Source organism: Carassius auratus, chromosome 46 (genome assembly GCF_003368295.1).
Source record: "Carassius auratus strain Wakin chromosome 46, ASM336829v1, whole genome shotgun sequence".
Taxonomy (NCBI): Eukaryota; Metazoa; Chordata; class Actinopteri; order Cypriniformes; family Cyprinidae; genus Carassius; species Carassius auratus.
The window spans coordinates 11,680,760-11,707,881 of record NC_039288.1 but is presented as its reverse complement, the minus strand read 5'-3'; the positions used below and the strand labels follow the sequence as shown (position 1 = coordinate 11,707,881).

Here is a 27,122-nt window from a genome sequence, read left to right as displayed (position 1 = left end):
GTTCGTGACCTATAGACGGCGTTGTTGTACAGTACTAGGCGGACATGACATCATAACCAACGCATTTGACTTTTCTTGGATCTAAGCGCGGTCTATTGGATTTTATTAGAAATATTGTTTTTCTTGCAGGTGAGGTAATATACCCCAAAACTAATCTGGCGTGTTTAATATATTTTCAAGTGAACATGAAACCGACTAAGCGTTAGTTCTCTTACAGAGCAAAAAAATATGTACAGGCTACACAGTTAGCTGATAGTGGAGCTAGCTGGCTAACCTATAAGCGGTAATATTGCAGAAAATGTATATTTAGGCAAACTAAAATGTTATGTTTAAGGTAGACTGATAGTGATTAGTTAAGCAAGCCTGAAATACGCTAGTTTTCTTTGGTAACGTTGACTGGCACTGGAATGCTAGAAGTAACGTTACCACTCTAAGTTAGTGATGCTGAATGGTTTGAAATGTGAGTGGATTATTAATGTCTTTAATTACAGGTTTGGCGTTGACTTGTGGTCGTTTATCAAGTTTTCATGGCTGCACCTGCCCTGCAACAGCCCAGTTATCTTCTGGTTAGTTCTAGATTCAACTGTTCATATATTAGGTCTAGCTACTTGAGTTCATTTCTCTTTCTAACCGTTGTGTCTTTATGCCTGCAGGCCAATTTAAAGGCAGACTGGACCATTAAACCTCTTCATCAAAGATGTCACGAGTTGAGCAAAATTATAGAGGATTACCCTGCAAAGGTACGGTTCTCTGATTTAATACATGCAAGAAAATTGAAAATACTTTATTAGTACATCTATGATTAATGTTATTATTTACAGTGCTGTGAATGACTTTATATTCTATTGTGGAGGATCCATTAAGGTTTTATAACATACTTATTTTTGCACACAACACAGGCTGCTTTTTATTAGATTCATCTGAGAAATCTGTTGAGGCAACTGCGACGTTGCACATGTTTTTAGAGATTGTGCATAGCAGATGACAATGCCTTTAATCTCTAAAAACATGTGCAATGTCGCAGTTGCCTCAACGGATTTCTAAACCTCATTCATGTAGACAGCTGATGTCCTGCTGGCGCCACTTTCCCTTCACCCTGACTCAACTCTGCTGTCTAAATGAATGATGTTTATTTAGTGCTGAAGATTCATTTGAGTGTTTGTGCAGGCGCCAAATGCCTGTTCTCTCTTGCTTCATTTGTTGGCTAAGCCACTTATGAGGCCTATGTTTACTTGGATTGCTTAGAGAATGGCATGCATGTGCCCCTAATCTTTGAAAAATCTGGTTTGTGTTTATATGATATTAGGAAATGCATGCAATCTTTCCCTGGTTGGTGGAGAATGTGTTCGGGAGCCTGGATGGAATTCTTATTGGCTGGAACCTGCGCTATCTGCAGGCTCGCATGACAGAGTACAACATCGCCATGGACTTCCTGGACCCAAGGTTCTTTTTATTTGTGTTATTCGGTATTCTTGTATTTGTATGTGTGACTAGTGTTACTGCTGTTTTTCAGAGTACAGGTCAGAGTAGAATTCTGATATGTCAGAATCAAGCTCTTCACAGAGCTAAAACAGTGATAACGCCGCTGTGGAAAACAAACGTATCCATCAAGTTCCGCGTTCTTCTCTTTTCACTCTGATGTTATATAGGCTATCCAGCCTAGATACTAAACTTATAATCATGGCGCCCTATATATGAAAACAGTTCTAAAATAGACCATTCATTGAAGGTGCAGCTTTTAATCCGGTGCGCCTTATAGTGCGGAAAATACTGTAACGGCTGCTGAAAATTCAGCTTTGCAATCACAGGAATAAATTACATTTAAAATCCAAATTATATCATGATCGAGATATTTAAATTGTAGTGATTTTTCCCAATCTTCCTGTCCCAAACTTTTGAATGGTGGTGTGTAGACATTGCTCTGTTGTAATCAAATTGTAAATATTTATTCAACAGTGGTCCTATGATGAAATTGGTGTACAAACTACAAGCTGAGGAATACAAGTATGAGTTTCCAGTCAGTTATCTTCCAGTAAGTGTATTCATTTAGGTTTTTGGTGCATCATCCCCGATGAATTTCAAAGTGGAAATGGCATTATTAACCGTGTCTACATTAATTTGTATTTCGTTTGCACAGGGTCCTATAAAGTCATCCATTCAGGCTGGGGTTCTGCCAGACTGCCCTCTGTTTCACAATAAAATCCAGTTCCCCATGTCAGGCCTTCTATTACTCAGTACGTCTTGGCTCTTTTTCACACCAACTTTTATGTTAATTCTATAAATTGTATTATATAGCTTATCATAGCTGTTACAAGGCTGTTTCATCACGGTCTTTCTCTCACATAGATATGTTTTTAATCCTTCGCAGATCCTTTTGAATATTATATGTTCAGCTTTGCCTACAGTCTCATTGCACCAAAGGTAAAGCGCTTCTGCTGTCATTTTGCTTGATTTGATTATGACTTGATTTTCACACCCTGATGGTTATTTAACAGGATCCTAGGATTTTTTTTTGGCTCATTATAAGTTCATTTAAATGTTGTTTAATAACCTTTTCAGAACTACCCTCCAGGGCAGCATGGGAGTTGCTCAGATAGCGCATACTTTGTGCTTGTCAACACCTATCTCAAGTACTTTCTCCCTACAGAGGGCAATGTGCCTCCATCACCCTTCTCAGACCCCAGGGGAACCGTGGCTTCTCCTGCTCCAAGGTATCATGGTGTCATTTAAAAGAGCCTTTTCTCAGCAAGTAAGCTCCAGTTTTATATGCTTTTATATTCTCCCTGTTCCAGGTCTCCCAGTGTGCCTTATGTTGGATATAGTGGGCACAGCACCAGTTTGTTGAAGCGTCATATTACACATCAGCCCTCAGTTAACGCTGACCCTGCCGCACAAGAGATCTGGAGGTCAGAGACGCTTCTGCAGGTAGGAACAGATGTTAATTATTCTTCATTGTCATTTCTGATGTTTACTTCATGTTTGGGCATGAACTTCATGGTTGTGTGTGTTTCTAAAGGTGTTTGTGGAGATGTGGCTCCATCACTATTCTCTGGAGATGTACCAGAAGCTGCAGTCTCCTCAGGTGAAGGTAAGAATGTGATACGGGCCTTCAGACCTACACACTCCCTTCCTCCTCTGTGCACGGCTGGCTGGCTGGCTCCAACCCTTCACCCCTGCACTGCATAGGAACTGCTGCACGACACCCACCCTGACTTATGCACTTCCTCTCGCTCTGTGAATGAAACACACACATGCTTTAACAAATATACCCTTCGTCATTCATATCTAGAGTGTCAATATTTGCATTTTTGTGTTAAGCTTTTTTAATGATGGGAATTGAAAATATTCGAATTACATTTTTGGATTATGCTAATATAGCTGGCCTCAATGCATGGCTAACAGATACAGTCTAAAAACCAGAAAGTTTTGCACTTTAAAGCTGGGACTGAATCTGAACTAGTCCTCCACATTTCCATAAATGTGTTACTGCTAGTGCTGTTACACTGCTAATGTTCAGTATTTGACTTAAAATTAATATAATTTTTTTTATCATCACATTTTAAGCTATTATTGCTTAAATCAACGTGAACTAACTAACGTAACTATTTTAGTCATCTTAAAATTATTGTTCATATAAAATATTTGTATATAAAATAAAGTCAGTCATTGCAGTTGTCCCAGCTTATTTCATTCTTATTTCATTAGTTGCAAAATTTACAAGCAAACTTAATTTTCTTGTGCAATATATAAAATATATACGTCATCATATATATATATATACTATGAACAGATTGGTTAAAGTTTATAATCCAATATATACACTTCTGCTTCCCTTCTTAAGGAAATACCTGAAAAATCAAGGTTTTACGTATTTGTTTTTTATATATATATATATATATATATATATATATATATATATATATATATATATATTACCTTATTATGAATATAATTTTGGTAGTTTTCTAACTAATCCAGTTATCAGCTTTATTTCAGATTGTGCAAGCTCTTGATTTTAAGAGTGATTGAACGTTAATGTCTTCTGTAGCTGGTTGTGGGTACTTCATCATCCTCTCAATCCAGCACTAATGCATTTGAACCATATTGCTGGTGTATTTCAAGTGATTTTAGTCATCTCGAAGTTTACTGAGGCCCCCTAGTGGTTTCAGACCTCTGCAGTTGATAACTATTTGTGTAGAACATGAATTTCCCCAGAAATTTAATTTCCTCTGTGCTCAAGGACTCAGTTAAAATCAACCCAATGTCATTTGATTGCTGAACACAGCTTTTTAATTCATATTTGCTTTGTTCTCTGTTGTTTGATGATTTGGGAGGAATAAGCATAGTACACACTGGGCATGTGATTGAAGTGGATGAGTTATTGCTTAATCTTTGAGTCTGCATGACGCAGCCCACTGGCTCCTCGATATGTCTTCTGTCTTTGTTCCTTGGCTGTGGGGTGTATGTAAGGTTTTGGTGTGTCTGGCTTCCGATTCTGTTTCCCTGTCCGTGTGTTATTTACAGTCAGTATATCAGTGCAAGTCTCCCTCCAGTCAGCCCAGAGCATATTAAGTCTGGCATCATTTATTTAACATCTGTGTGGTGGAGATTATGAACTGGAAGTCACCAGTTTACTGAGAATTATAGAAATGGTCACCCAGGAAATAAAACTTAAATCATTATTCAATCACCCTCTAAAGTTATTCCAAAGCTTTATGCTGTTATTTTACTTCAACACCAAAAGAAAACACTTTTTACTTTTAAATATAACAATTTTCACACACACAGGGTGAACGGTTAAAATCTAGGGATGAAAAAAAAACATTTGCATAGATTGAAATTAAGCAAAAATCTATTATTTGTCTGAAGAGTAAATTGGTGACTAGTATCAGTGTGTTTCATGATGAAAACTTTAAAGATGCAGTCTCTCCTTTTCTGCTTTCATAAGCTCCATTTGGTTTTATTTGAAATCATAGAGATTAGATAAAATTGCAAAGCCGAAGGTAATATCGTTTATCAAACAGACTTGAGAGTCAAGAGCCAGAATACAAATTACGTTCCTTGTTTGCCTTGACTACATTTACCAGGCTTCCTGAGGCAATCAATTCTACCGTTATCTGTAGTTTATACTCTATTTAGCGAATTTGTTTTGCTCTAGAAAATGTCAGTAACAGAAAAGCAAGTAGACACCATTTTATCTGTAATTTTTAAGAATATTTCCTTTGGTGATATTTCAGTTAAAAAAATCAAACCACATCACATCATTTAGCAATTGTTGCGAAAAGGACAACTGCATCATCTTCATGTTCATTGCATTCCTCTTTTGTGGTCAATATCGATTTGTCTCTTTCTTTGATTTTGTACACCCCCATTTCTGTCCTGATGTCCAACTACTTTTCTTGGATTGCACTCTGTCCTTTTTTCCTTTCTATTCTCATGTTCACTGGCCTGCTCCTCTCCCCTTCTCTTCCTTTCCTTCCCCCACTGTGTTCCTCTATTCCCTCTCCCCACCCCTCCCCTCCACCCGTTTGTGATGGGTCCTTCAGCTGGCGTTGTTGCAGTACCGCCTCAGTATGTCCAGCATGCTGTGCCAACCCCCCGCCCCACCAGGCTCTGGGACCCTCCACACATACCAAGTACTTTTACCTTTTCATTCAGTTCCACGGGCTTCCTGGAGGTAACCTAAGACTAGATAGGAGTTAGACTAGGGGTTGATTTTAACATGAATGGTTTAGGCCAGTCTTAAGTTGGGAGATTTGGTCTGATTGTAATGTGTGATTGAATTAATCTAACTAATAAGTTTTGTGATTTACTAAATTATTAGGATATATTGTGGTGTTGAGAGCTTGTGAGAAATGTTTTTTTTATTTTTATGCATGTCTTTTTATGTATCCATCTTTATCTTTTTGGGTTGTTTGTTCTTGTGCAAACACTACTACACTACACAGAATATCCAGACCAAATTGCTCAGACATCTTTGGTTTTATTGTTTCAAAAAATACCTTGTTTCAACTATATAAATGAAACCCCATGTAAGATGGTTTTGATAATGTATTACACTGTGGATGCCATGTAATTTAGCGTGGCCACTTCTGTTTTTCTTTTGTGATATTTGTTGTTTATGAAGTTTAAGGACATTGAGAATTACCAGCATTACTCTATAGAAATCAATGGATTTAATAAAGCTCCTTAAATGAACCTCTCTGTTTGTTAATGTCAGACAAACAGGTTAATAACAAGTAGAAATGGGGTCTCCAGTGGTAAAAATCTGACTTGTGTTTGGATGATGTCTTAGGAGCCCTTCATGCCTTCGGAGGAGCACGTCCTTGTTGTGCGTCTCCTGGTCAAGCATCTGCACGCCTTTTCCTGCAGCCTGAAGCAGGAGTCGATCTTCTCCTCAACCTCTGCCCACTCCCACAGCAGTCCTCTGGAAGAGCTCAAGCGGTGGGTTTTTACAGCCTGCAAGCCTCTGTCAACTCATCCAAATAATCAGGCTATAGAACTAAAACATCTGTAAATCTAAGCTGGCCCGTCATAAAGAGGAGCTATTCGCCCGATCATGCGCCAGGGACTTGATTGAGCGGTCTTCTGTTTTACTGCTCTGTCAATAAACCTCCACTCTCTGTCTTCCTTAGTGTGGTGGTACAGAGGTTTGTTCAGCAAAAGCTATATGTCTTCCTTCAACACTGCTTTGGTCACTGGCCTTTGGACGCCTCATTCAGAGCGGTAAATGTGCACAATCATGTTTGGAGCCTACTTTTATACATTTTCATTAAACATTATGTGATGTTTAAAACATAGTGAGGGTTATGATGCTAAGTGGATGTATTTAAAGTAATGTGCATGTTTTGTTGTTTAGGTATTAGAGACGTGGCTTAGTTACATCCAGCCCTGGAGATACACTGGAGAAAAAAACAATACCCAAGCAGATGGACAGAATAGAAGTGTTCCCGATAAATGGTAGTTTATACATTGGGTGCTTGTTAAAAGATTACATACACTGCTGTTCAAAAGTTTGGGTTTGGTTAAATATATATCGAAATTAATACTTCTATTCATCAAGGATGCATTAAATTGATCAAAAGTGTTTACTGTGCTGTATTGATCAAATAAATTCAGCCTTGGTTAACATAAAAATAAAACCTTTTTTCATACATTTGAATGGATAGTGTACATCAAATGTTGTTTCAGAGAGTGCACTGAACGCTCTGGCAGTTTGTAACATCCGGATCATTACTTAAAAGCTGGGTCTCTGTTATTTACAGGGCTTCATTTGTGCAGGAGAATCTGCTTATGTACACAAAGCTTTTCCAGGGCTTCTTGAATCGAGCCATGCGCACAGACTTGGTCAATGCCAAAAATGCCCTGATGGTCTTTAGGGTCGCCAAAGTCTTTGTTCAACCAAACCTGTCAGAGATGATCCAGAAGGGTATGTGAGAGAGATTTTACTATGATATGAGATATTGCTTTACTATGAGCAAATCATTGAGAATTTGTACCTCCAGCTGAGCAGTTGTTCTTGGAGCCAGAGCATGCCATCCTGCAGCGACAGAACCGTGTCTTCCTGACACCTTCACATGGTGGCAGCTTCCTTTCTTCCCGCCAGCCAATGGGGACAGACAGCGTCTTCAAAGTCAAAAGTCATGTTTACAGCCTAGAAGGGCAGGACTGCCAGTACAACCTGATGTTTGGTCCTGATCTGCGGAAGAATGTAAGCTGACATTTAATGCTAAAATCAATGTTGGATGCATGTGATGAGCAGTCATGTGATCATGAATGGTCGTAACACAGATAAGGATATTATAGACCATGATTCTGTCAATTCCAGGTGCTAAAGCTCATCCAGATTATCGCCCAAGCCCGACAGACGGCTAAACGGATATCAGATCATTCCACGGAAATGGCTGCAAACAACTCTTTTCTCTCATGGTTTAGCGTTGGCTCCTCGGATCAGAACAACACCTTTAACGGAGGAGAGATGGATGATATGGGAGAGGGTGTGAAGAAAACTCATGAGTTCTTGGACAAAGCACTGGACTACCTCTGTCAGATATTCCGGGTCAGTCTATAACGGCTTTTATTTAAGATGTGTGTCATAAGCTACCGTTCAAGTTTGGGGTCAGGTTAAAATTTTTGAAAATGTTTTTGAAAGCTGCAATTATTTGATCAAAAATACAAAACAGAAAGTAATCCAATAAAAATATAAATATATATAAATAATTCTGTATTTTAATATATTTTAAAATGTAATTCCTATCATGTTTTCTTTCAGATCTCAGTATTTGAATGGTTTAGTTTAGTTTATTAGTTTATAATAACGTGGACAGTCTCCTTTCATAAAAAGAGCAGCTTTAGCCTCAAAGGCTAATTTCCAGCTGTAGTTGTTAATAGGCACACAGCAAGTAAATATATTACAATTATATTCATATTTACAGCATAGCTAGACAAGGAGTTAGACATGCAAGCAAAGTGGCACATAATTAAAATAAGCATAGATAAGCAAGCACAAAGTTTTTTTTTTATAAAGAGTTGCTAATGGCTTTAGCAATGAGCTATTAATTTGTCCCCAGCTTGGTAATATGTGTGTTTATATACATAGTTCACTCCTTCAACTGTAATTTAGTTTCATATGTTGTATAGTTGAATGCAGGGCAGCTGTCTCAGATGATGGTCAATGTGGCATCTGTAGACGATGAAGGGGCATCCAAACAACTGCCAGACTGCATCCCGAGTGAAAATGGGCTTTTATTAACAGACCTGGGCAGGTTGCAGGTGAGTTTTAGTTTGGCCATCTTCTTCAACATTCATTTTGACATTCATAGCAATTTTACTACAAATTTAATTTCATATTTTACAGATCATCAATGGTCTTCGCAGATTTGAAATCGAATATCAAGGAGATCCAGAGCTTCAGCCTATCAGGAGCTATGAAAATGCTTTTTTGGTTCGACTGATGTTCCAGATCTCATCCTTTATTAATGCAAGAGTAAGAATATTGCTTATCCTAGAGTTTCATCCAAAGTGAAACTTTATTATGGTTATTAATGTATGTGTTGATGCAGCAATGATGCACATGAGTTTCACTTTAATGTGACCGTATTGGCTGTGTCCTATAGTTTGGAGACCACATGGAGACGCTGTGTTCTCGACAGGACCTCCTGGGCAGTATAGGACGACACTACCTGAGCAGATGCTCAAAAGTAGCAGAGCAATGGCGGAAGAGTCCAGTGACACGGCAGATGAGGGAACGTCCTCAGCGAGCCCGTCTCAGCCTGAGGGTGTTGGCCAGCTATCGCACCCTCCTCATCCTCCTCCTGCTCTACATGCTGTTAGCACTACTCTCATTCGGTGTTCTCTCCAGCACTGGACTCATTCTCGTTGTCAGCTTTCTATATGAGCTCCTGTTGAACTTTCTTCATGAAAAACTAAAGATGCCATAAATTAAAATTCATGATGCCATTTTAATTTATATATATATAATTTTTTTTATGTTAATACTAAACTTCTAGCAACCTGTTCTCAAAGGTGAATGCATGAAGGTTTTTTTATAAACAGTATTTGCACTGCAAGTGTATTGGTACATTTAATGACACATTGAACAGGGAATGTCATGTCTAATGTACAGTGTTTTTTTAATCTATGAGTGGTGCTTAATCCAGCTTTTCAGACATTAAATTCATTTATAATGGTATATTTTTTTTGCCAATGTAACACTCCGAACAGTACAATGTCTGTACTTAACTCATTAAAAGGACATCATGTCTAATATGTGTACTGGATTTAGTTTAGTTATAGAAACACTGATGTGTATCAGATCTGCAGGTAATTTTACACTGAATTGTTGAATTGAGTTAAATCTGTTATATCCCAGCAGTATTCGAGGTAGTAGTGCTGTTACCATAGCAGCCACTACAATATTAAAAGTTCCGGTGGGAGAAGAGGAGCGGACAACATTGTAAACAAATCCGCTCTCTCCATAAATAAATACGCGTGACAAGGTGGCAAGTTTTGAGCGTGGTAGTGATACATCATCCGCGCGAGTACAAGCATGTGACGTCATCAGTGTGGGAAACGAGGGAAGAGAAATGGGTGCGCGCGTCGCTTCACTGCAGGGGAATATTGACTTCTTACAAAAGCAGCATAGAGAAACTGGAGAAATTACACGGGCAAATAGATCGTTTAAAACGGGAAAATAAAGGTACATTTATGTAACGTTACATTTCTTTCTACATGTTACAGAAATAATGTTTGTGCCTTTTAATGAACGACACAAATGGGATCATTAGTCTGCTTCTATTATATATAGACTAGTGTGCAACTATTATATATTTTATTGTATTTTATAGATAGTATTTGTCCATGCACTTACAACAAACTTTTCATTCTTTTTGCATTTTATTGAAAATGTGTTAAGATTAATAACACTTCCCGTTTTGATGGAAGTTAGGAAAATAGTTCAGCCCATTCAGTTATCATTTACTCAGTCGTGTTGTTAAAACCTGTAAGCGGAATGACTTTCACTGTAAGGGAAGTTGCAATGAAAGTGAATGGAGACTGAGGCTGTAATTATCTCTTTTCTTTTTCTGCGAAAGGAAGTCAACAACACGAGGGTGAGTAAATGATGACAGAACGTGTATTTTCAGGTTTATTGAGGTCGGGTGTATCAGAGCTGATACTGTAGTGCAGGTTGCCTGGTGACGTCGAGTTGCTGAATAAGGAACATGAAAGAATGGCGTTTGAAACCTTTGTGGGTGGCATAGTATCAGATTACACTGACAAACGTTTTTGGTCTTTTGTTTCTGTCAATGTTTAATCATTTGTGATATTTTACCGTTCATATACTGTTTTCTGTTGGACAAAAACATTTTACATTTCATGATTTATATATATATATATATATATATATATATATATATATATATATATGTGTGTGTGTGTATATATAAAATTGTTTTACTGTTGAAATGTTCATGAAAAACCATTAAATATGCCATGAGGTATTTTTATATATATATATTGATATGCTTTTGAAACTAGCTTAATTTTGAAATATAAATCAAATCAGCATTTTTTAACGTTTTCCCATTGTAACAACTCACCCCATATAATGGGGCACATTGTTACAAAAAGTGACTGTGTCCTGTGTGTAAGTTGAAATAGTAATTTCGATTTCTGAGATTGAGAGAAATATTCCACAAAAATAAAAAAATATGATGTCTAGTCCTGGTCTTCTAATGTGACACATACATACATTATATGATATATCATTAATTAAACATCATTCTCCATTATGTATTTGTTATGTAATTATGTGGTTACAGAGTTGCAGTATAAGCTGATAATGGACCTTCCAAAGTCGAGTAGTAAAGGTTGAGTGACACTTCTGATCTCTAACATCTTCTCAAACAAAACCACTGGCAAGATTTATTGGGACATGTTTAACTTGCAGCACCTTTCCATGACAGGATCCAGCCGTAGAATCTGTAAGCACCATACAGAGAGCAACAAGTTCCAGAGAGACAGAAGGAACTGTTTGGAACAGACTTTGGAGGAAACCTGCTCACAACAAGCCACAGAGATTAGGTGCTTACAAAACTGCATATAAGATATTATTATTAATTAATATTATTTTATCTAATATTATTTTAACTTTTAATTATTTTATATAGATAGAAGAAAGGGGATACATAGATTAGTAACATTCTTCTCCGACAGCAGTCATTTACAAAGTAGAGAAACCAGATCCAATTCCTTCACAGCCAACAGAACGGAAGGTCCTTCAGAAGCTAAAGCAGGGTTCATCACTTCTCTACAGCCTCTAATGATCCAGTGTAGCCCCTCTCAGGTTCCTCGACCTCCCACCCTACAGGAATGTGAAGTCATCATACGCCAGCTATACAACGCTAACAGCCTGCAGTCCCAGGAGGTGAGATCATATATTTCTTAATGTCTCTCAATATATTATATAATCCATTTTAATTTGTCTCCTCTCAGATCCTACGCGTGAAAGCTGTTCTCAAAGACATTGTATTCAACAAGAAAATAACAGCAGAAAATTACATTTTGACAAAGGCTTATCTTGGCGATGGTAAAAGGTAATTTCTGTATTGTCAGAAAGCCTGACAAGACAATGTCACCATTCTACCATTTCCTTAGACACACACACCCGTTGAAAAGTTTGGGATCAGAACTATTTTTAATGTTTTTTAAAGGAGTTTCTTATGCTCATCAAGGAGCATTTATTTGATCATAAATAGAGGAAAAAATTTAATATTGTGAAATATTATTACGATGTAATAACGTTTTTCTATTTTAATATACATTAATATCTAATTTATTCCTGTGAATTTTCAGCATCATTACTCCAAGTCTTTAGTATCACATGATCCTTCAGAAATCTTTTTAATATGCTGATTTATTATCAGTGCTTATTAATATGCTGCTTAATATATTTTTTTCAGAACCTGTGATCTTTTGTTCAGGATTCTTTGATGAATAAAAAGTTAAAAAGAAGAGCATTTATTTAAAATAGAAATCTTTATATTTATTTATATTGTTAGAAAAGATTTATATTTTGAATAAATGCTGTTCTTTTTAACTTTTCTGTTCATCAAAGAATCCTGAAAAAAAGTATTTCAGTTTCCAAAAAAATATTTGGCAGCACAACTGTTGCCAACATTGATAATTCTACTAATAAATCAGCATATTATGGTTTCTTAAGGATTATAAGACACGTAATACTGGAGTAATGGCTGATGGAAAATCAGCTTTGAAATCACAGAAATAAATATTTTAAAGGATATTAAAATAGAAACCATTATTGTATATCATAATAACATTTTGCAATATTACTGTTTTTTATCTCTTTATTTTTGATCAAATAAATGCTGCCTTCATGAGCTTAAGAAACTCCTTCAAAAAATCATACACACACATACATACTACACCACCAGTTGCATTATTTTCCATTGATGATTTTACCTATGTGACCCTGGACCACAAAACAAGTCATAAGAGTCAGTTTTCACAAAATTGAGATTTATACATCAACTGAAAGCTGAATAAGCTATTCATTTATGTATAGTTTGTTAGGATAGGACAATATTTGTCTGAGAGACATCTATTTGAAAATCTGGAATCTGAGGGTGCAAAAAAAAAAAAAAAATCTAAATAATGAGAAAATCACAGCATATTACTATTCAAGAATTAGGTTTTAGTACATTCACAGTAGGAAATTTACTAAATATCTCCATGGAACATGATCTTTACCTAATATCCTAATGATTTTTGTCATAAAAGAAAAATCTGTAAGTTTGACCCATACAATGTATTTTTGTCTATTGCTACAAATACATTCCCTATTGACATAAATATAATTTAATAATTGAAATTACAAAAAAAAAAAATACAAAAATATACTCACTTTTAAATGTATAGCGTACATTATGGTAAAAGGTTTTGAGAATGACTTCACAAAGTTTGGATATATATCCAGGTGGCTTTTAACCCTTTACCTTCATTTTTCTTTGGCAGAGTTGATGAATCAGGCACATTTCCTCAGCTTTCTCTCCAAACACTGCCTGAAGGACTGTAAGTCATTGTTTGTAAATATCTTGTATATGATATATATATATATTGCTGCCTAACATAAACAGTTCAACTTTGGAGATATCAACCTTTGCTCTGCTACTATTTGAACAGACCTGTGTCTCAGGCTAGTAAAGCAGAGAAAGTGATCCTCCCTGCCCTCAAACAGACCCTCAATAACATAGCAGATAGACACAGGAGGACTCGGGCTGTGCAGAGAAATCGTCTACAGAAGACTATACACTGAAGGACCAGTTATGTGATTACATGATTACTTGTATGACTTCTTTGCCACACATTTCAGATTGAAACTGCATTGTAAATGTCTTTATTAATGGAGCAATGCACGAACAGTTAAGGCCTTAGTGTACTAGTCTAAACAACATAAATGATAATTCATGTAAATAAAGACAAAGAAAAAGTAATAATATATTGCCTTCATTCCATAGAGGTGCAAGGATTATACTGGGCTGATGGGAATACATTTCTATGCAGCTGAAAGGCAAGCCTGCCTTACGCTTTGAGCCCAGGTGTTCAGAAGCGCTGTCACCGAGTGCTTGTCGGGAAGCTGAAGGAGTTTAGAGGTCATGTTCTTATGCACAGTCTGCAAAAAGGGGTTGGCCCCTGAAAACAGAAAGAGGAAGGTAGGGAAGTGATGAGTTAATATAATCATTTTCATTTAAATTGGGAGCTTAAGAGAGTAAAGTCAGCCTATGATAGCATGCTGACATTTAATGCTCAAATCAGGCTTAGACTCACCATACTGCTGACCGTCATCTTCCCAGTGAGGACTCTGATCGGGGTAGTCTGCTGGAATGCTCAGCTGAAGAGGGGGGACACTGGGAAGATTTTTATCATCTAGACGGAGACAATGGCAGGAGTGAATAGTCCTATATATATATATATATATATATATATAGGCCACATTTAGTGGGGAGGGGGTCTGAACTGACCTAGTTTACATATGAGATGCACCGTTCCATTGTTGCTGCAAAAGGACGGGTCCAGATTGACCAAGAATTTGGAATTAAGCCGAGCTACCTCCCCTTGAAGTATGTTAGGGATGGTCTGGCGCTCGTCCTCTTCCAGCTTCCGCTTCCGGAGAGGAATTGAGGGGCCCCTGAAATGAAAGAATATTCTTTTTTAATGTTTACATTTAGAAGTTAAGGTTGGGTGGAATGAGTCATATATTGCTTTTATTCTTCAAAGAATCCTTATAAAACTATCTGTTTCTACAAAAATAATACAAAATGCAGCTGCTTTCAACATTAACGATATTAATAGGAAATGTTTCTCAAGCATCAAATCTGCATATTAGAATAATTTCTGGAAGGATCATGTGACACTGAAGACTGAATAGTGACTGGTGAAAATTTTGCTTTGTCGAAGCAATAAATTACATTTTTATTTTAAATGTTGATAATTTCACGATATTGCTGTTTTACTGTATTTTTGATCAAGTAAAAGAAACATTCAAAAACATCTGGAGTGTACGGTTCATTATATACTTCAAAAGCAATGCACGGAGGAAGATAACTGACTTGAATGAGAGAAAATATATATACTTTTATTTTTTTTCTTTGGCTGTTGATCTTACGTGATTGGGGGTCCATGAATTGCTGTCATAGCAGGAGCAAACGTGCGGTAAAGTGAATGGTTGAAAACAGGGGAGCGGATATTGGCCAAGACAGCATCCAGCAGCGGCTGGCATAGGTACTGCTTTTTGGTACAGGGCACTGGAGGAGGGGGAGGAGTCGGCTGCGAACCAAAGTCAGTCGTCATTGTAGAAACTGGCTGAACAATGCAACATAACTTTGACCCCCTACATTCAAATTAAAGTTACTTACCACTGCCATGTCATTCTTTAGTTTCTCCAATGCTATTTCACACTTCTGTAGCGTTTTAAGTGGACATCTAGGGGAGGACAGCAATAATAACGCCTTAATCAAAAGCCAAAGTTCTGACACTGAGACGATGTTCAGCATGTCTGCTTTCTTACCTTGTGTTGGGGTCAGTCAGAATGTTGAGCAAACTTTTCATTTTGCTCAAATCCTTCTTCCTATCTATAAAGAAAAAACATAAACCATGGTCTTTAAGAGATTTAAGAAGGGGGGGGAATAAATCAGCATCAAGTGAAACGACTCCAGTACCTTCATTTTTGTCTATTTTGTTAATCATCCTTCGTAGCGGCTCAATATATTTTGACAGCTGCTTCAGTTTGTCCATGTAAAGCTGGTCCTCAGATTGTGAGGCCCCTGCTGGGCTCATCACAGAGTTTGGGTTGCCTGTAATCCGAAAAATGTATTAATCAATCAAATAATTATGGTTGCAACCAAATACATTTTCATCAACTTCTATAAGCACATTATTATTTTTACGTCATGACTGATAACCAATAAATAGCTAAAAAAAAAATTAATTAAATGAAGATAAATATTAATTTTTATTTTTATTTTTATTTTCTTCATTTTTTTACATTTTTAAGTGCTGCCTTTCTTGGCCAGGGACCATTTGAAAAAGAGACTATTGTCTCAATATGATTTCCCCTGGTTAAATAAAGGAATAATAATAATAAATAATAATAATAAGCACTAAAATCAGTCATTTTAAATGCTTCAACTGAATTAAGGCGTCACAAAATTATAATGTGTAGTATGAAAAATTAAGTTTCACGTTGATATTTGCTAAAAATTACTTTTAAGAGTGTTATTAAATTGATCAGTTTTTAAAGATTAACTTTAAGTGAAAAATAGATGAAGGGAATATAAAGTCAAAATGTAAAAAAAAACGAGTATGTTAATGTTTTACTGTTATTATATCTACTAATATATAATATTGTATGTGTGCGTGCATATATATATATATATATATATATATATATATATATATGTGTGTGTGTGTGTGTGTGTGTGTGTGTGTGTGTGTGTGTATATATATATATATATATATATATATATATACACACACACACACACACACTCAACAGATTTCATGCCAATAATGAATCATAATAGGAAAAAAACAATTATGAGTATAACAAGAAAACTCTTCTGTACCTGGTGTATTGAGAGGTCCAGGGGAAGGTACCTGGAGGGGGTAACTCTGGGGGGTGCGTGAAGATGCAGGACTCTGGGATGGCTGAGGAGAGGGACTGGGTTGGAAACCTCCTGGAGAAGGGGTTGGACCAGAGCTAGATGGAAAAAGGTTTAATTAACCATTTGTAGTTACGTCAATAAAAAGTAGAAAAACTACACTATTTCAGTATACCTGACAGAGTTGGGCTGAGAGGAAGGAGGCTGGGGGGACGGTTGAGGCTGGGGGGGAGGTGGCATCGGCTGGGGCGTCTGCACCTGAACTGGGGAGGGTGATGACATCATTTGCTGCCCCTTTGAGGAGAAGGAAAATGAAAACAGGTTTAAAGTAACCACATGAGTGGAGGAAAGCTGGCACTGCACTGGTGAAGCCATTTACCTAGAGATAACAGACATACATGTGGTCAAGATCAGCTTCCTTTGACTGCACAGCACCAGTAGATGGCGCTATATGACCAGTAGACGGTTGCTTCCTATTAGCTTCCTAGCATGTCGCTTTGAGAGAATAATAAACTTCAGTCCACTTACCTGTGCCACACACTTTTCATTTAAATTTTACACTGTCTAAGTGCCTCTGGGTCATTTCTGACAAAATGTTTGTGATTGTGAATCTACTTGGGGTTGGGAGTTGGGGTAAAGAGAGGGAGATGAGAGTAGATTATGGACGGCCTTCGCTCTAGTGGAAAGCCACAGACGTACTACACACCCACTGGGTTGCAGCGCTGAGACCCAGCAGTCAGCCCTGCAGTAAATACCTGTGGCATTTGCTGTCCTCCAATGGCAACGGGGTTTTGAGGAATGGCAGAGTTCGGGGTGGCGCGGGGCAACCGAGGTGGAATTTGCATCCCAGGACGGGGCATCATCTTTGAGGAGGACAGAGGGGACAACAGACATGTCACAAGCAAAACAATAAATGCAGTGCATCAGCGGACATGAGGAAGCACATGCGAGAATGCAAACAGAAACAGATTCGACAGGTCTGCAAGCACAGATGCACATACAGTCACATTCAATTACGCAAAACAAGGCTCTCCAAAAATAAAAAGATGTGACAATGAGCTTCCTCTCATTTCTCTCGAACATGTAAAAGAATATCCTGACTTTAATACAAGTTAAGCTCAATTGACCGCATTTGTGACTGATTGCTACTCCAAAAATGTATTTTTAACTTATAACAGAAGTGAATGGGCCAGTCGATTTCAATACTAAAGCCAGGCGTAGGGTATTAACATAGTGTGAAAAAAGTTGTTTACTTTTCTGGGTGATGTTACACTTAAACATAACATGGTTGTAAAAGTGACAAGGATAACTTTATAGCTCAAATAACACATAGGTTTTAAGAGAAGAATTATGTGCTTTCACATTATAATATGTTTCACTTTTTTGCTTTCAAATACTCCAAAAAAGCTTTTGCTGTAAAAAGGCTCACGATAAATAGTTGAAATATTTTTTTTGTGATGACCAAAATTATGCCAATTGAGCTTAAATTATACTGAACATGGAATGGTCCTTTAACAAACACTGGGTGTCAAGACAAGGCAAGCCACAGGCCAATGGATTTCATGCCATCTTTTCATGTATCAGAACCATGCAAGGCAAGAAAATATGCAATGGGTACTGCATCTCCAACATGCCTTTCAACTGTAAATTAAAGCTGTAGTTGAACTTGCCATCTACTAATGGCTTTCAGTGCGGTTAAATATGTGTGTTTGCTATGCAACTAGCAATACTGTCTTAAAAAAATATTTAGGAAATAATTTAAAGGCCAAAAGGACAATATTAGAGTATGTTACAATCCCTGCATACTATTTACACAGCTTTGTGTAGGCTAACCTAAAAAAGAAATGCATTTCTCATCAGGTGCATGCAGAAAGAATGCTTGTGGGTTCAAAATAGCAAGCATGCAGTCAGGCGGTTAGCTGCACATACACACAAAATGCAAATGAGATTTAAAGCTAACGCTACTAAAAATTAAACCGACTGCTCTGTTGGATTTCACAGCTCTACAATAACAGAGATTTCCATCTCTTGCTTTAGAATAAACTATGGCCACATATACGGGACAAGGTAAATGAAAGCAACATGAAGCAAAATGTTATCATCCACCGAATGCTCACAGATGGGAGGGTCACCCTTGAGAGGGAGATTTGACTAAATATATTTGAGAAAGTCAGACAGGACGCTAGTTTAGCTTTAGTTTAGTCATATGTATTTGGTGTAACGAAAGGTGTTTTTGCGGTTTAATGTTCAAAAAACACTTCATTTTCCACATACTATACATTATTTCTCCTCTGTGCCCCGCCTTTCTGAAACACGTCGATTTTTACAAAGTTCATCATTCTGAAAAGCGAGGTGTGCGCTGATTGGCAAGCTATCCAGTGTGTTGTTATTGGCCGAAATACCTCAAGCGCGTGAGTTTTGAATCATCAGTGGCAAATCCTTTACATATGAAAATGTACATACAGGCTGTGACTCAGCATTATTTGTCAGATCACCGGCATTGTATGCTACTCTCCCAGGAAACAGTCCTCGTTCTTAGAGCTGCACGATTCTGGATCAATTGAGAATCACAATTTTTTGTTGTCTCAAACACAAATCATGTTTCTCCCACAATTCTGAACTAAACAAAATAATGTGACAAAATAATTTTGCTGCAGTATATTTAAGTGTTTAATTAATTTGAATGCATCTAAAACATTTTAATATACCATATTTTCCGCACTATAAGGCGCACTTAAAAACCTTTAATATTCTCAAAAACCACAGTGCGCCTTATAATCCGGATCGCCTTATATATGGATCAAGGCGGTTTGTCGTTGACATTTCCTATAGCACAGCTCGATCTAGTGGATGCATAACGCAAACCCAGTCAAACGTTTGACTGCAGTATCTTCTATTCTATGCGCTTTATAATCCGGTCCTATATATGAAAACAGTTCTAAAATAGGCCATTCATTGAAGGTGTGCCTTATAGTGCGGAAAATACGGTACACTACCAGTTCAAAAGTTTTTGAACAGTAACATTTCTCCTCACCAAGCCTACATTTATTTGATCTTTGATCCAAAATACAGCAAAAGTAGTAATATTGTGAAATATTTCTACAATTTAAAATTTCTATTGTAATGTATTTTAAAATATAATTTATTCATGTGATCAAAGCTGAATTTTCCAGTCTTCAGTTCAATCATTCTAATATGCTTATTTGCTGTTCAAGGAACAATCTTATTATTATTATCATCATTATCAGTATTTAAAACACTTGAGTAATTTTTTTCAGGATTCTTTCATGAATCGAAAGATCATCATTTATCTGAAATAAGCTTTTGTAATATTATACACTTATAAGATTGGAGTCAGTATTTTTTTTTTTTGGGGGGGGGGTCATAAATGAATACTTTTGTTTAGCAAGAATCCTTCAAATGTAAAAAATGACTATAAAGACATTTATTACATAATATTTCACATAAATGCTATTCGTCTGAACTTTCTATCAAAGAAACCTGATTTTATTACTATTTATTACTAATATTTTCAGCTTAATAATAATAATAATAATAATAATAATAAATCTTTTTTGAACAGGAAATCAGAATATTAGAATGATTTATTTCTATGTATCATGTGACACTGAAGACTGGAGTAATGATGCTGAAAATTCACCTTTCATCACAGAAATAAACTACATTTTAAAATACATACATAGAAAGCAGTTTTATTGTAAAAATATTTCAAAATGTTAATGTTACTGCAGGCTTGGTAAGCAGAAGAGACTTCTTAAAAAAAAAACACACACACACACACACATTGCACATCTTACAGTTCAAAAACATTTGACTGGTAGTGTATATATAATATATTTAATACAACAATTTTTAATATTAAAAATATATAAGAAGAAAGTTGTCTGAATCAATGATCAAATGATTCTCTTGAATGAATAATTCAATAATTGACATACATTTTTAATTCACTTGTCTCAACCTAGTGACGAAACAATTCCATCGACACAAACGTTATTTGTAGTGCAGTTACTTTCAAAAGTGGATTTGCTCTATTTTGATCGCTGCCGTAGACATCAATCTTTATATCTGAACTATAAACTTTCACCCCATTATTTCTATGATAATATGAATGACTGTAAGACAAAAATAATACTGTGTAGTTTAAAAGACGCTGAAGTTTGTTTCTGAACCAAACGTAACTGCTCTATTGCTAATTTATTTTAAAAACTAAACGTTGCATGTTTGCAGCATATTTGTTTGTATCATGATTAAAATGCAGTGGTTGCCTCTCATGTTAAATGCAGACAGCACACAAAGCCTTATTTTGTTTATATGAAGAGATTCCTTTTATTTGTGTTACTTATTTGATTTGAAGCTTGTTTTAAAATGCAGTTTTGATATTTAAATTTACATTATATTTACATTTTTGTAATTTAGCAGATGCTTTTATCCAAAGCTACTTACAAATGAGGACAATAGAAGCAATCAAAACCAATAAAAGAGCAATAATATGCAAGTGCTATATTATTATAGTGTTATATTTCATTTTCACAAAGAAACGTGCAGTATTTTGTCAAAGCAATAATAAAAGGACACATTTAATTTATAATTTGTCTTAAATCTCATTTTATAAAAAAAAAAAAAAAAATGAATCGAATGAAGAAATCAAAATCGTGAGTTGAGTGAATCATAACATCCCTACCAAAGATGACTTGAGGGTGAGTAATTTATGGGCAAATAAAAAATTTTGGGTTTACTAACCCTTTAACTTTTATAAAGAATATGTCTTTGTTTTTGAGACTTTAGTCTTTGCAACTTTAGGGATCTTATCTATTCAAGAACAGCTCAATAATTCGCAAACATACATATATATATAGACCAGAGAATGAGGCTCACCGCTGTGGCCCACAAATAATCACGATGTATAATCCTTCTGTTGTTATTAGGACATGTGCATTACACTACGGCACTTCACCAGTCAAGGAATAAAGAGTTTTGACATCCAAAAGAAATTCAAGTGTTGATTTTGGTAGCATGCAATCACTCCACCACGCTCAGTCTCTTATCTCAACCCTCACCACGGCTTGCACTGGGCTTACCTGGCCAGGGACTGCAGTGAGCTGGCCTCCCTGCTGGACTTGTTGAACCTGCTGCTGTTGCTGCTGCTGTTGTTGTTGTTGCTGTTGCTGTTGTTGTTGTTGCTGCTGCTGCTGCTGTTGTTGTTGTTGTTGTTGTTGTTGCTGCTGCTGCAATACTCTCGCCTGCTTGTATAAATTAAAGTAAATAGGAAGGTATAAAAAGAAAAGGTGAACTGTGCATCTTACCTGACCACATCGATCAAAACGTGTGTCAATAATAGGTGTAAAAAGTGTTTATTATCCATTTTGCATTCTGCTATGGCAACTGAGCTTTACCTGTATTGCCTGCTGGAGTTTCAGATGTTGCTGCTGTTGGCTGAGTGAGTTGATGGGTTGATGCTGTCCGGGAGCCATTTGTGCTAATGACTGGGGCACCATGACTTGCTGCTGCTGTGAGTGAGGGGCCATCTGACCCGCCACTCCCTGAGCCTGTGCCTGGGCTTGACTTTGAGCTTGGACCTGGGCTTGGACTTGAGCCTGAACTTGGGCTTGAAGATGCTGTTGCTGCATTTGGGCCTGGGCCTGAGCCTGAGCTTGAGCCTGAGCTTGAGCCTGGGCCTGGGCCTGAGCTTGAGCCTGGGCCTGAGCTTGAGCCTGGGCCTGGGCCTGGGCCTGAGCTTGAGCCTGAGCCTGTGCATGGACCTGTTGTTGATGCAGTTGCTGCTGCTGCTGCTGCTGCTGCTGTTGTTGTTGTTGTTGGTGGTGTTGTTGTTGCAGTTGCTGCATTTGTGCTAACTGCTGCTGCTGCATTCTTTGGTGCAACTGGAGTCAAAGCCATTAAAACAATGAATAAATGAATGAATGAAGGAAGGAAGGAACTTAGCTTCCACTGGGTATTGACGGATCATATCCATTTGATTCCAATTCACAAACTCAATTAAACCAAAAGCATAAACTAAACAGGGAACTGTGAGATTTGGGACATTAATACAATATTAAAAGGTGCTGTATATAGGATTGACACTAAGTGGTAGAAGTCCAAATTCAAAATATTGGAGAGGGTTTTTTCACCCGTCCCCTCCTCCTTAGACTTGTGACACATACAGGTTGTGGACACCAACAAGAACGAGCACACTTGACAATGAATGAAATTAAATGAAATACGCTGTGTTTTACGCCAACGTGCAACCCGGGGTGCCGAAATACAATGGGGTAACCTTGCAGTGGGCAGGTTTCACAAATCAAAAGAGAGACCGACATTCCAGCCCAGAATGCACATTTTCAAAGGAGAACAACTGGCTGTAGCATTGATTTTCAGATAAACAAGTATGTTAACTTAGCATGTTTCTTAAATATATGCAAACATATTATGGAATTTTTATGCTATAGTAGAGTCAAAAACTTACATACAGCACTTTTAAAGGTTAAAATAGCAACACCCTCCAAAATCAATAGGCTATATGTCGAACATCCTGTTTAACAGAATACGGAATATACAGAATATGCTAGAGATGTTGTCATTTATAGAAACAAATTAAATAAGACAAGTTAGGCATTATGTAAATATTTATATTTCAAAAAGAAACTGAAGTAGAAATATAATTTTATAATTAAAAAGCTGAAGTACCGCCTTGTGTACAATTTAAATGTTTTATTTAAAAAAATTGATTACTGGATGGCAGGTGTGCTACAAAAAGTGTTTATTGAAGTTATTTTCAAACAATCAACATAAAACAGCATACAGTAGATGGTTCATCTGAAAAATTAACATTTAAGATTTAAGATCTAAAATTAAGATTAAGATTTAAAAAAATAAGATTAAGATTTAAAATTAAGATCAGTTAAAACTGATTAACCAATATTATCAACCCAGCCCTAGTTTTCACAGATTATTAGACTAGATTTTGAATGTTTTTCTCCCAAAAGAGGGGAAATTATCAGTGATTACGAATTAAATTTTTATTTTTCATCATCATCAAAAAAATAAATAAATCGTAACTATGGTTACAGATGACTTGGAACAAGTTGTAAAATTATGACAAATTATTAGAGAATTTTCCGTTTTCAGTAAACAAACTCTTTTATTCAAAAGACACTCATGCAGTATTTAAACAATCATCACATTAATCTTTCCATTCTCCGTTACCTGGTTCTGTTGTTGCTGCGGAGTCTGCGCCTGCTGCTGTTGTTGATTTTGATGCTGCATTTGTGGATTCTGATGGTGCTGCCTTATCTGTTGGAATTGCATGGCAGTCTGCATAGTTCCTGGCTGCTGAGGCTGCATGGCTGCCTGTTGCTGAGGCTGGAACTGCTGAAACTGAATGGATGGCTGCTGTTGCTGCTGCTGCATCATCGGCATCTGCCCAGCAGCCCCTGCTGAGATTGAGATAGCATCACATGTAATGTATGGGAATTCAAAATAAGATTATTAAACACACTTTCTCCAGTCAGCTGACAGCTACTGAACTTACCAGCCTGCTGGCCTCCCGCTACGCCCTGCATGGCATGTTGACCCATTTGCATTTGCATTTGCCCCATACCACCCATTTGTGCACCAGGGGGCCGTGGTCCAATGCCAATAACTCCAGGACCACCTCCACCCACTCCTGGTATAATTTGCAGGGCATTCATGGGGTCTAAAAATAAACATATATTTTTTTAATTTGGCAGAAAATGAATTCTTAAGGTTTAAAATAGCTCGTTAAGTTTACCAGGCCCACCTTGTGACTTTTTATCTGCAATGAAAAACAAACTGATCAATATACAGTACACATTCAAACATCACAGCTAAAAGAAAAAAAAAGTTGGCTACTTACGAATGTCTCTAAAATGAATTATCAGTCTCGCAACTAAAGACAAATACTCCTCCTGTAAAAAAAAGGATATTGTATTTATTACACTTTAAACAATTGTATACAAACAAATCTGTTCTGTTGGGAGTGTAGCATGCATATTTAAAAGTAATACTTACTCTGGTCTTTGCCTTGATAAAAACATGGTTTTCCATGTCAGTGCTGGACTTTGTGTGAGCAGTTCCTGCTTTTCTCATGGCTTCATCTCTGCAATATAATAAAGCAGAAGTCTTTAATCACAACTGATGCATGACAAACAAGAAATATTATCTATTGTTTACTGACAATCAATCCTTTAAGAAATATCAAGAATATGAGCACTATTAGAAGAGCTGTTTTCCATTTAGTTATTGCAACAATTAAACATTTAATAGCAAAAAGACTAAACATTCAAACAAAAAAGTTTTCAAACATTAATTCTGAAATTAATTGTATTGTTATCTTAGAAGTATTACTCTATAGATTAGTCTTACAAGCTTTGAAATTATTCAAAAAAATTCAATATGTTATCAACATATTTAGCTGTATTTATGAATGTAACATTTTGCAATAAAATACTTATAAACTTACAGGTATAGCTCAGCCAAAAATTTAATTTCTTACCCTTAAAATTTACTTTTTCCAACAAACCTGTATGAATTTCTTTCAGCTGAACACAAAAGACGATATTCTGAAGAATGTTGGCAACCTAACATTTGATAGTAGCCCACTTACTACCATAATATGAATTAAATTAATTTCATAAATGAAGCACTATAGAAGTCAATGGCTACAGTCAAATGTTTGGCTACCAACATTCTTACAAATCATTTTTGTTTAGCATAAAGAAAAATCATACAGGTTTGGAACAAATGGAGGGTGCAAGTATATATTTAAGAAAAATATGTTATGTTTATATATGAAATATATTTATAAATAATATTAAATATAAGAATATAAATATATACATATATTGTATATACATGTAAATATTTTCTAAATATATACTGTATGTGTGTATTTATATATACATAATCAATAAATACAGTATACCTACATACATTATGTAAACAAAAAAAAATATTTTAGACGCGATGAATCGTTTGACAGCAGTAATTTCTTCAAAGTGATGATAAAACGAGCATTTTGAGGGACTAGGAAGTGAAGTATAGCCATGTATGGTGTCCCATACTCGGAAATTGTGCTCTACATTTATCCCATCCAAGTAGACCCACGCAGTAGTGAGTAGTAGTGAACACACACCCCGGTGCAGGGTAGCCATTTTCGCGGCTGCAGCCGGGGAGCAGTTGGGGGATCGGTACCTCGCCCAAGGGCACCTCAGTGGTACTGATGGAGGAAGACAGCGCTGGTCATTCACTCCCCCTACCCACAATCCCTGCCGGTACCGAGACTCCAACCCGCGACCACTGGGTCACAAGTCCGACTCTCTAACCATTAGGCTACGACCGCTCCGAAACTATTAAAAGAGCTTATTACGAGCCTTAAGAAACTTAATAAATTACAAAGACTGATTTAATATCTTAAAGGTTTCCTTTTGCCGATGACATGTTGGACAGTATTTATATCTGCAGACTATTTCGCTTGTAACGTTAACGTTACATATTTATAGACTAATATTTAATGAGGCTAACTTTATAATAGCTAGCCGCACAGCTAAACAAGCTCCAAACAACCTCCAAAAATGTAATCCCATTAAAGGAACATAATGCCGTGATCAGATTGATAACATTTATAAATACATATACAGTCTATTAATGAAGTTTCGACTGTGTTTGACAGATGTGCTGGTACCATGTCCGAGCATCAGTTAGTTAGCAGCTAACTAGCTAGGTTTGCAGAATGCGCTACTATAAATCATACACAAAAAATATATCCGTATACTTACATTTGGGCCACTACTTTCTGTCGAAAGGCTGGGCTCCTCCAATCACTATCAGTACCGGTGACCTCCATAACTGATAATGCCGAACAACGTTGAACAAACTGCTTCCAGTTTGTGTTAGCGATGTTCGAATCTTGAATGCATCACCTTACTGAGTCGGATCTTTTTAATGAATCGGTTGAAGCCGCTCACACATTCGCTAAAGAATCGTAGCTACTGTAACTGAACGATCCGTCTGATTTGGTCTGAGCGATTCTCGAGTCTATTCACAAATAACAGAGAGAGAGAGAGAGAGAGAGAGAGAGAGAGAGAGAGAGATGATTTTATTTTATTTTTTTGCTTAAAGGGTTAGTTCACCCAGTAATCAAAGTTATGTTATTAATAACCCTCATGTTGTTCCAAACCAGTGAGACCTCCGTTCATCTTCAGAACACAGTTTAAGATATTTTAGATTTAGTCCGAGAGCTCTCAGTCCCTCCATTGAAACTGTGTGCACGGTATAATGTCCGTGTCCAGAAAGGTAAGAAAAGCATCATCAAAGTAGTCCATGTGACATCAGAGGGTCAGTTAGACTTTTTTGAAGCATTGAAAATACATTTTGGTCCAAAAATAGCAAAAACTACGACTT

At 36.7% G+C, this 27,122-nt stretch overlaps 3 protein-coding genes across 9 annotated transcripts; 2 read left to right on the top strand and 1 right to left on the bottom strand.

Annotated features, from left to right (window-relative positions):
* Positions 1 to 25: 25 nt before the first annotated feature.
* On the top strand, positions 26 to 9,766 carry LOC113064190 (sphingomyelin phosphodiesterase 4-like). 3 transcript variants are annotated; one of them, XM_026234817.1, is made up of 20 exons: positions 26 to 129; positions 492 to 566; positions 654 to 740; positions 1,307 to 1,443; positions 1,957 to 2,032; positions 2,138 to 2,234; positions 2,369 to 2,421; positions 2,560 to 2,711; positions 2,793 to 2,925; positions 3,017 to 3,088; positions 5,547 to 5,636; positions 6,296 to 6,444; positions 6,636 to 6,726; positions 6,860 to 6,960; positions 7,266 to 7,429; positions 7,506 to 7,711; positions 7,829 to 8,059; positions 8,641 to 8,772; positions 8,858 to 8,986; positions 9,117 to 9,766. In XM_026234817.1, exons 2-20 carry the CDS (start codon positions 528 to 530, stop codon positions 9,438 to 9,440), a joined length of 2,463 nt encoding a protein of 820 aa, XP_026090602.1. In that variant the 5' UTR covers positions 26 to 129; positions 492 to 527; the 3' UTR covers positions 9,441 to 9,766. The 3 variants fall into 3 exon arrangements, with proteins under 3 accessions (XP_026090602.1, XP_026090604.1, XP_026090603.1); XM_026234818.1 differs by having other exon boundaries at positions 40 to 134; XM_026234819.1 differs by lacking the exon at positions 5,547 to 5,636.
* Positions 9,767 to 9,903: 137 nt separating this feature from the next.
* Positions 9,904 to 13,858, top strand: LOC113064193 (coiled-coil domain-containing protein 74B-like). The gene is given in 8 exon segments (XM_026234825.1): positions 9,904 to 10,150; positions 10,152 to 10,198; positions 11,322 to 11,369; positions 11,466 to 11,583; positions 11,716 to 11,926; positions 11,995 to 12,095; positions 13,534 to 13,590; positions 13,702 to 13,858. Coding segments are annotated over 8 exon segments (780 nt in total). The 5' UTR covers positions 9,904 to 10,085; the 3' UTR covers positions 13,835 to 13,858.
* LOC113064192 (mediator of RNA polymerase II transcription subunit 15-like) lies at positions 13,077 to 26,699 on the bottom strand. 5 transcript variants are annotated; one of them, XR_003278784.1, is made up of 19 exons: positions 26,498 to 26,697; positions 24,732 to 24,819; positions 24,577 to 24,628; positions 24,481 to 24,495; positions 24,232 to 24,396; positions 23,907 to 24,136; positions 22,097 to 22,582; positions 21,782 to 21,946; positions 17,435 to 17,542; positions 16,855 to 16,973; positions 16,644 to 16,777; positions 15,738 to 15,872; positions 15,587 to 15,650; positions 15,435 to 15,501; positions 15,185 to 15,345; positions 14,541 to 14,707; positions 14,347 to 14,445; positions 14,024 to 14,211; positions 13,077 to 13,588 (listed from the first exon to the last, which is right to left on the bottom strand). XR_003278784.1 is itself a non-coding variant. In XM_026234822.1 (18 exons), exons 1-18 carry the CDS (start codon positions 26,563 to 26,565, stop codon positions 14,075 to 14,077), a joined length of 2,457 nt encoding a protein of 818 aa, XP_026090607.1. In that variant the 5' UTR covers positions 26,566 to 26,699; the 3' UTR covers positions 13,899 to 14,074. The 5 variants fall into 5 exon arrangements, 4 of the variants coding, with proteins under 4 accessions (XP_026090607.1, XP_026090605.1, XP_026090609.1 ...); XM_026234822.1 differs by lacking the exon at positions 13,077 to 13,588 and having other exon boundaries at positions 13,899 to 14,211; positions 23,907 to 24,133; positions 26,498 to 26,699; XM_026234820.1 differs by lacking the exon at positions 13,077 to 13,588 and having other exon boundaries at positions 13,900 to 14,211.
* Between the last annotated feature and the right edge of the window lie 423 nt (positions 26,700 to 27,122).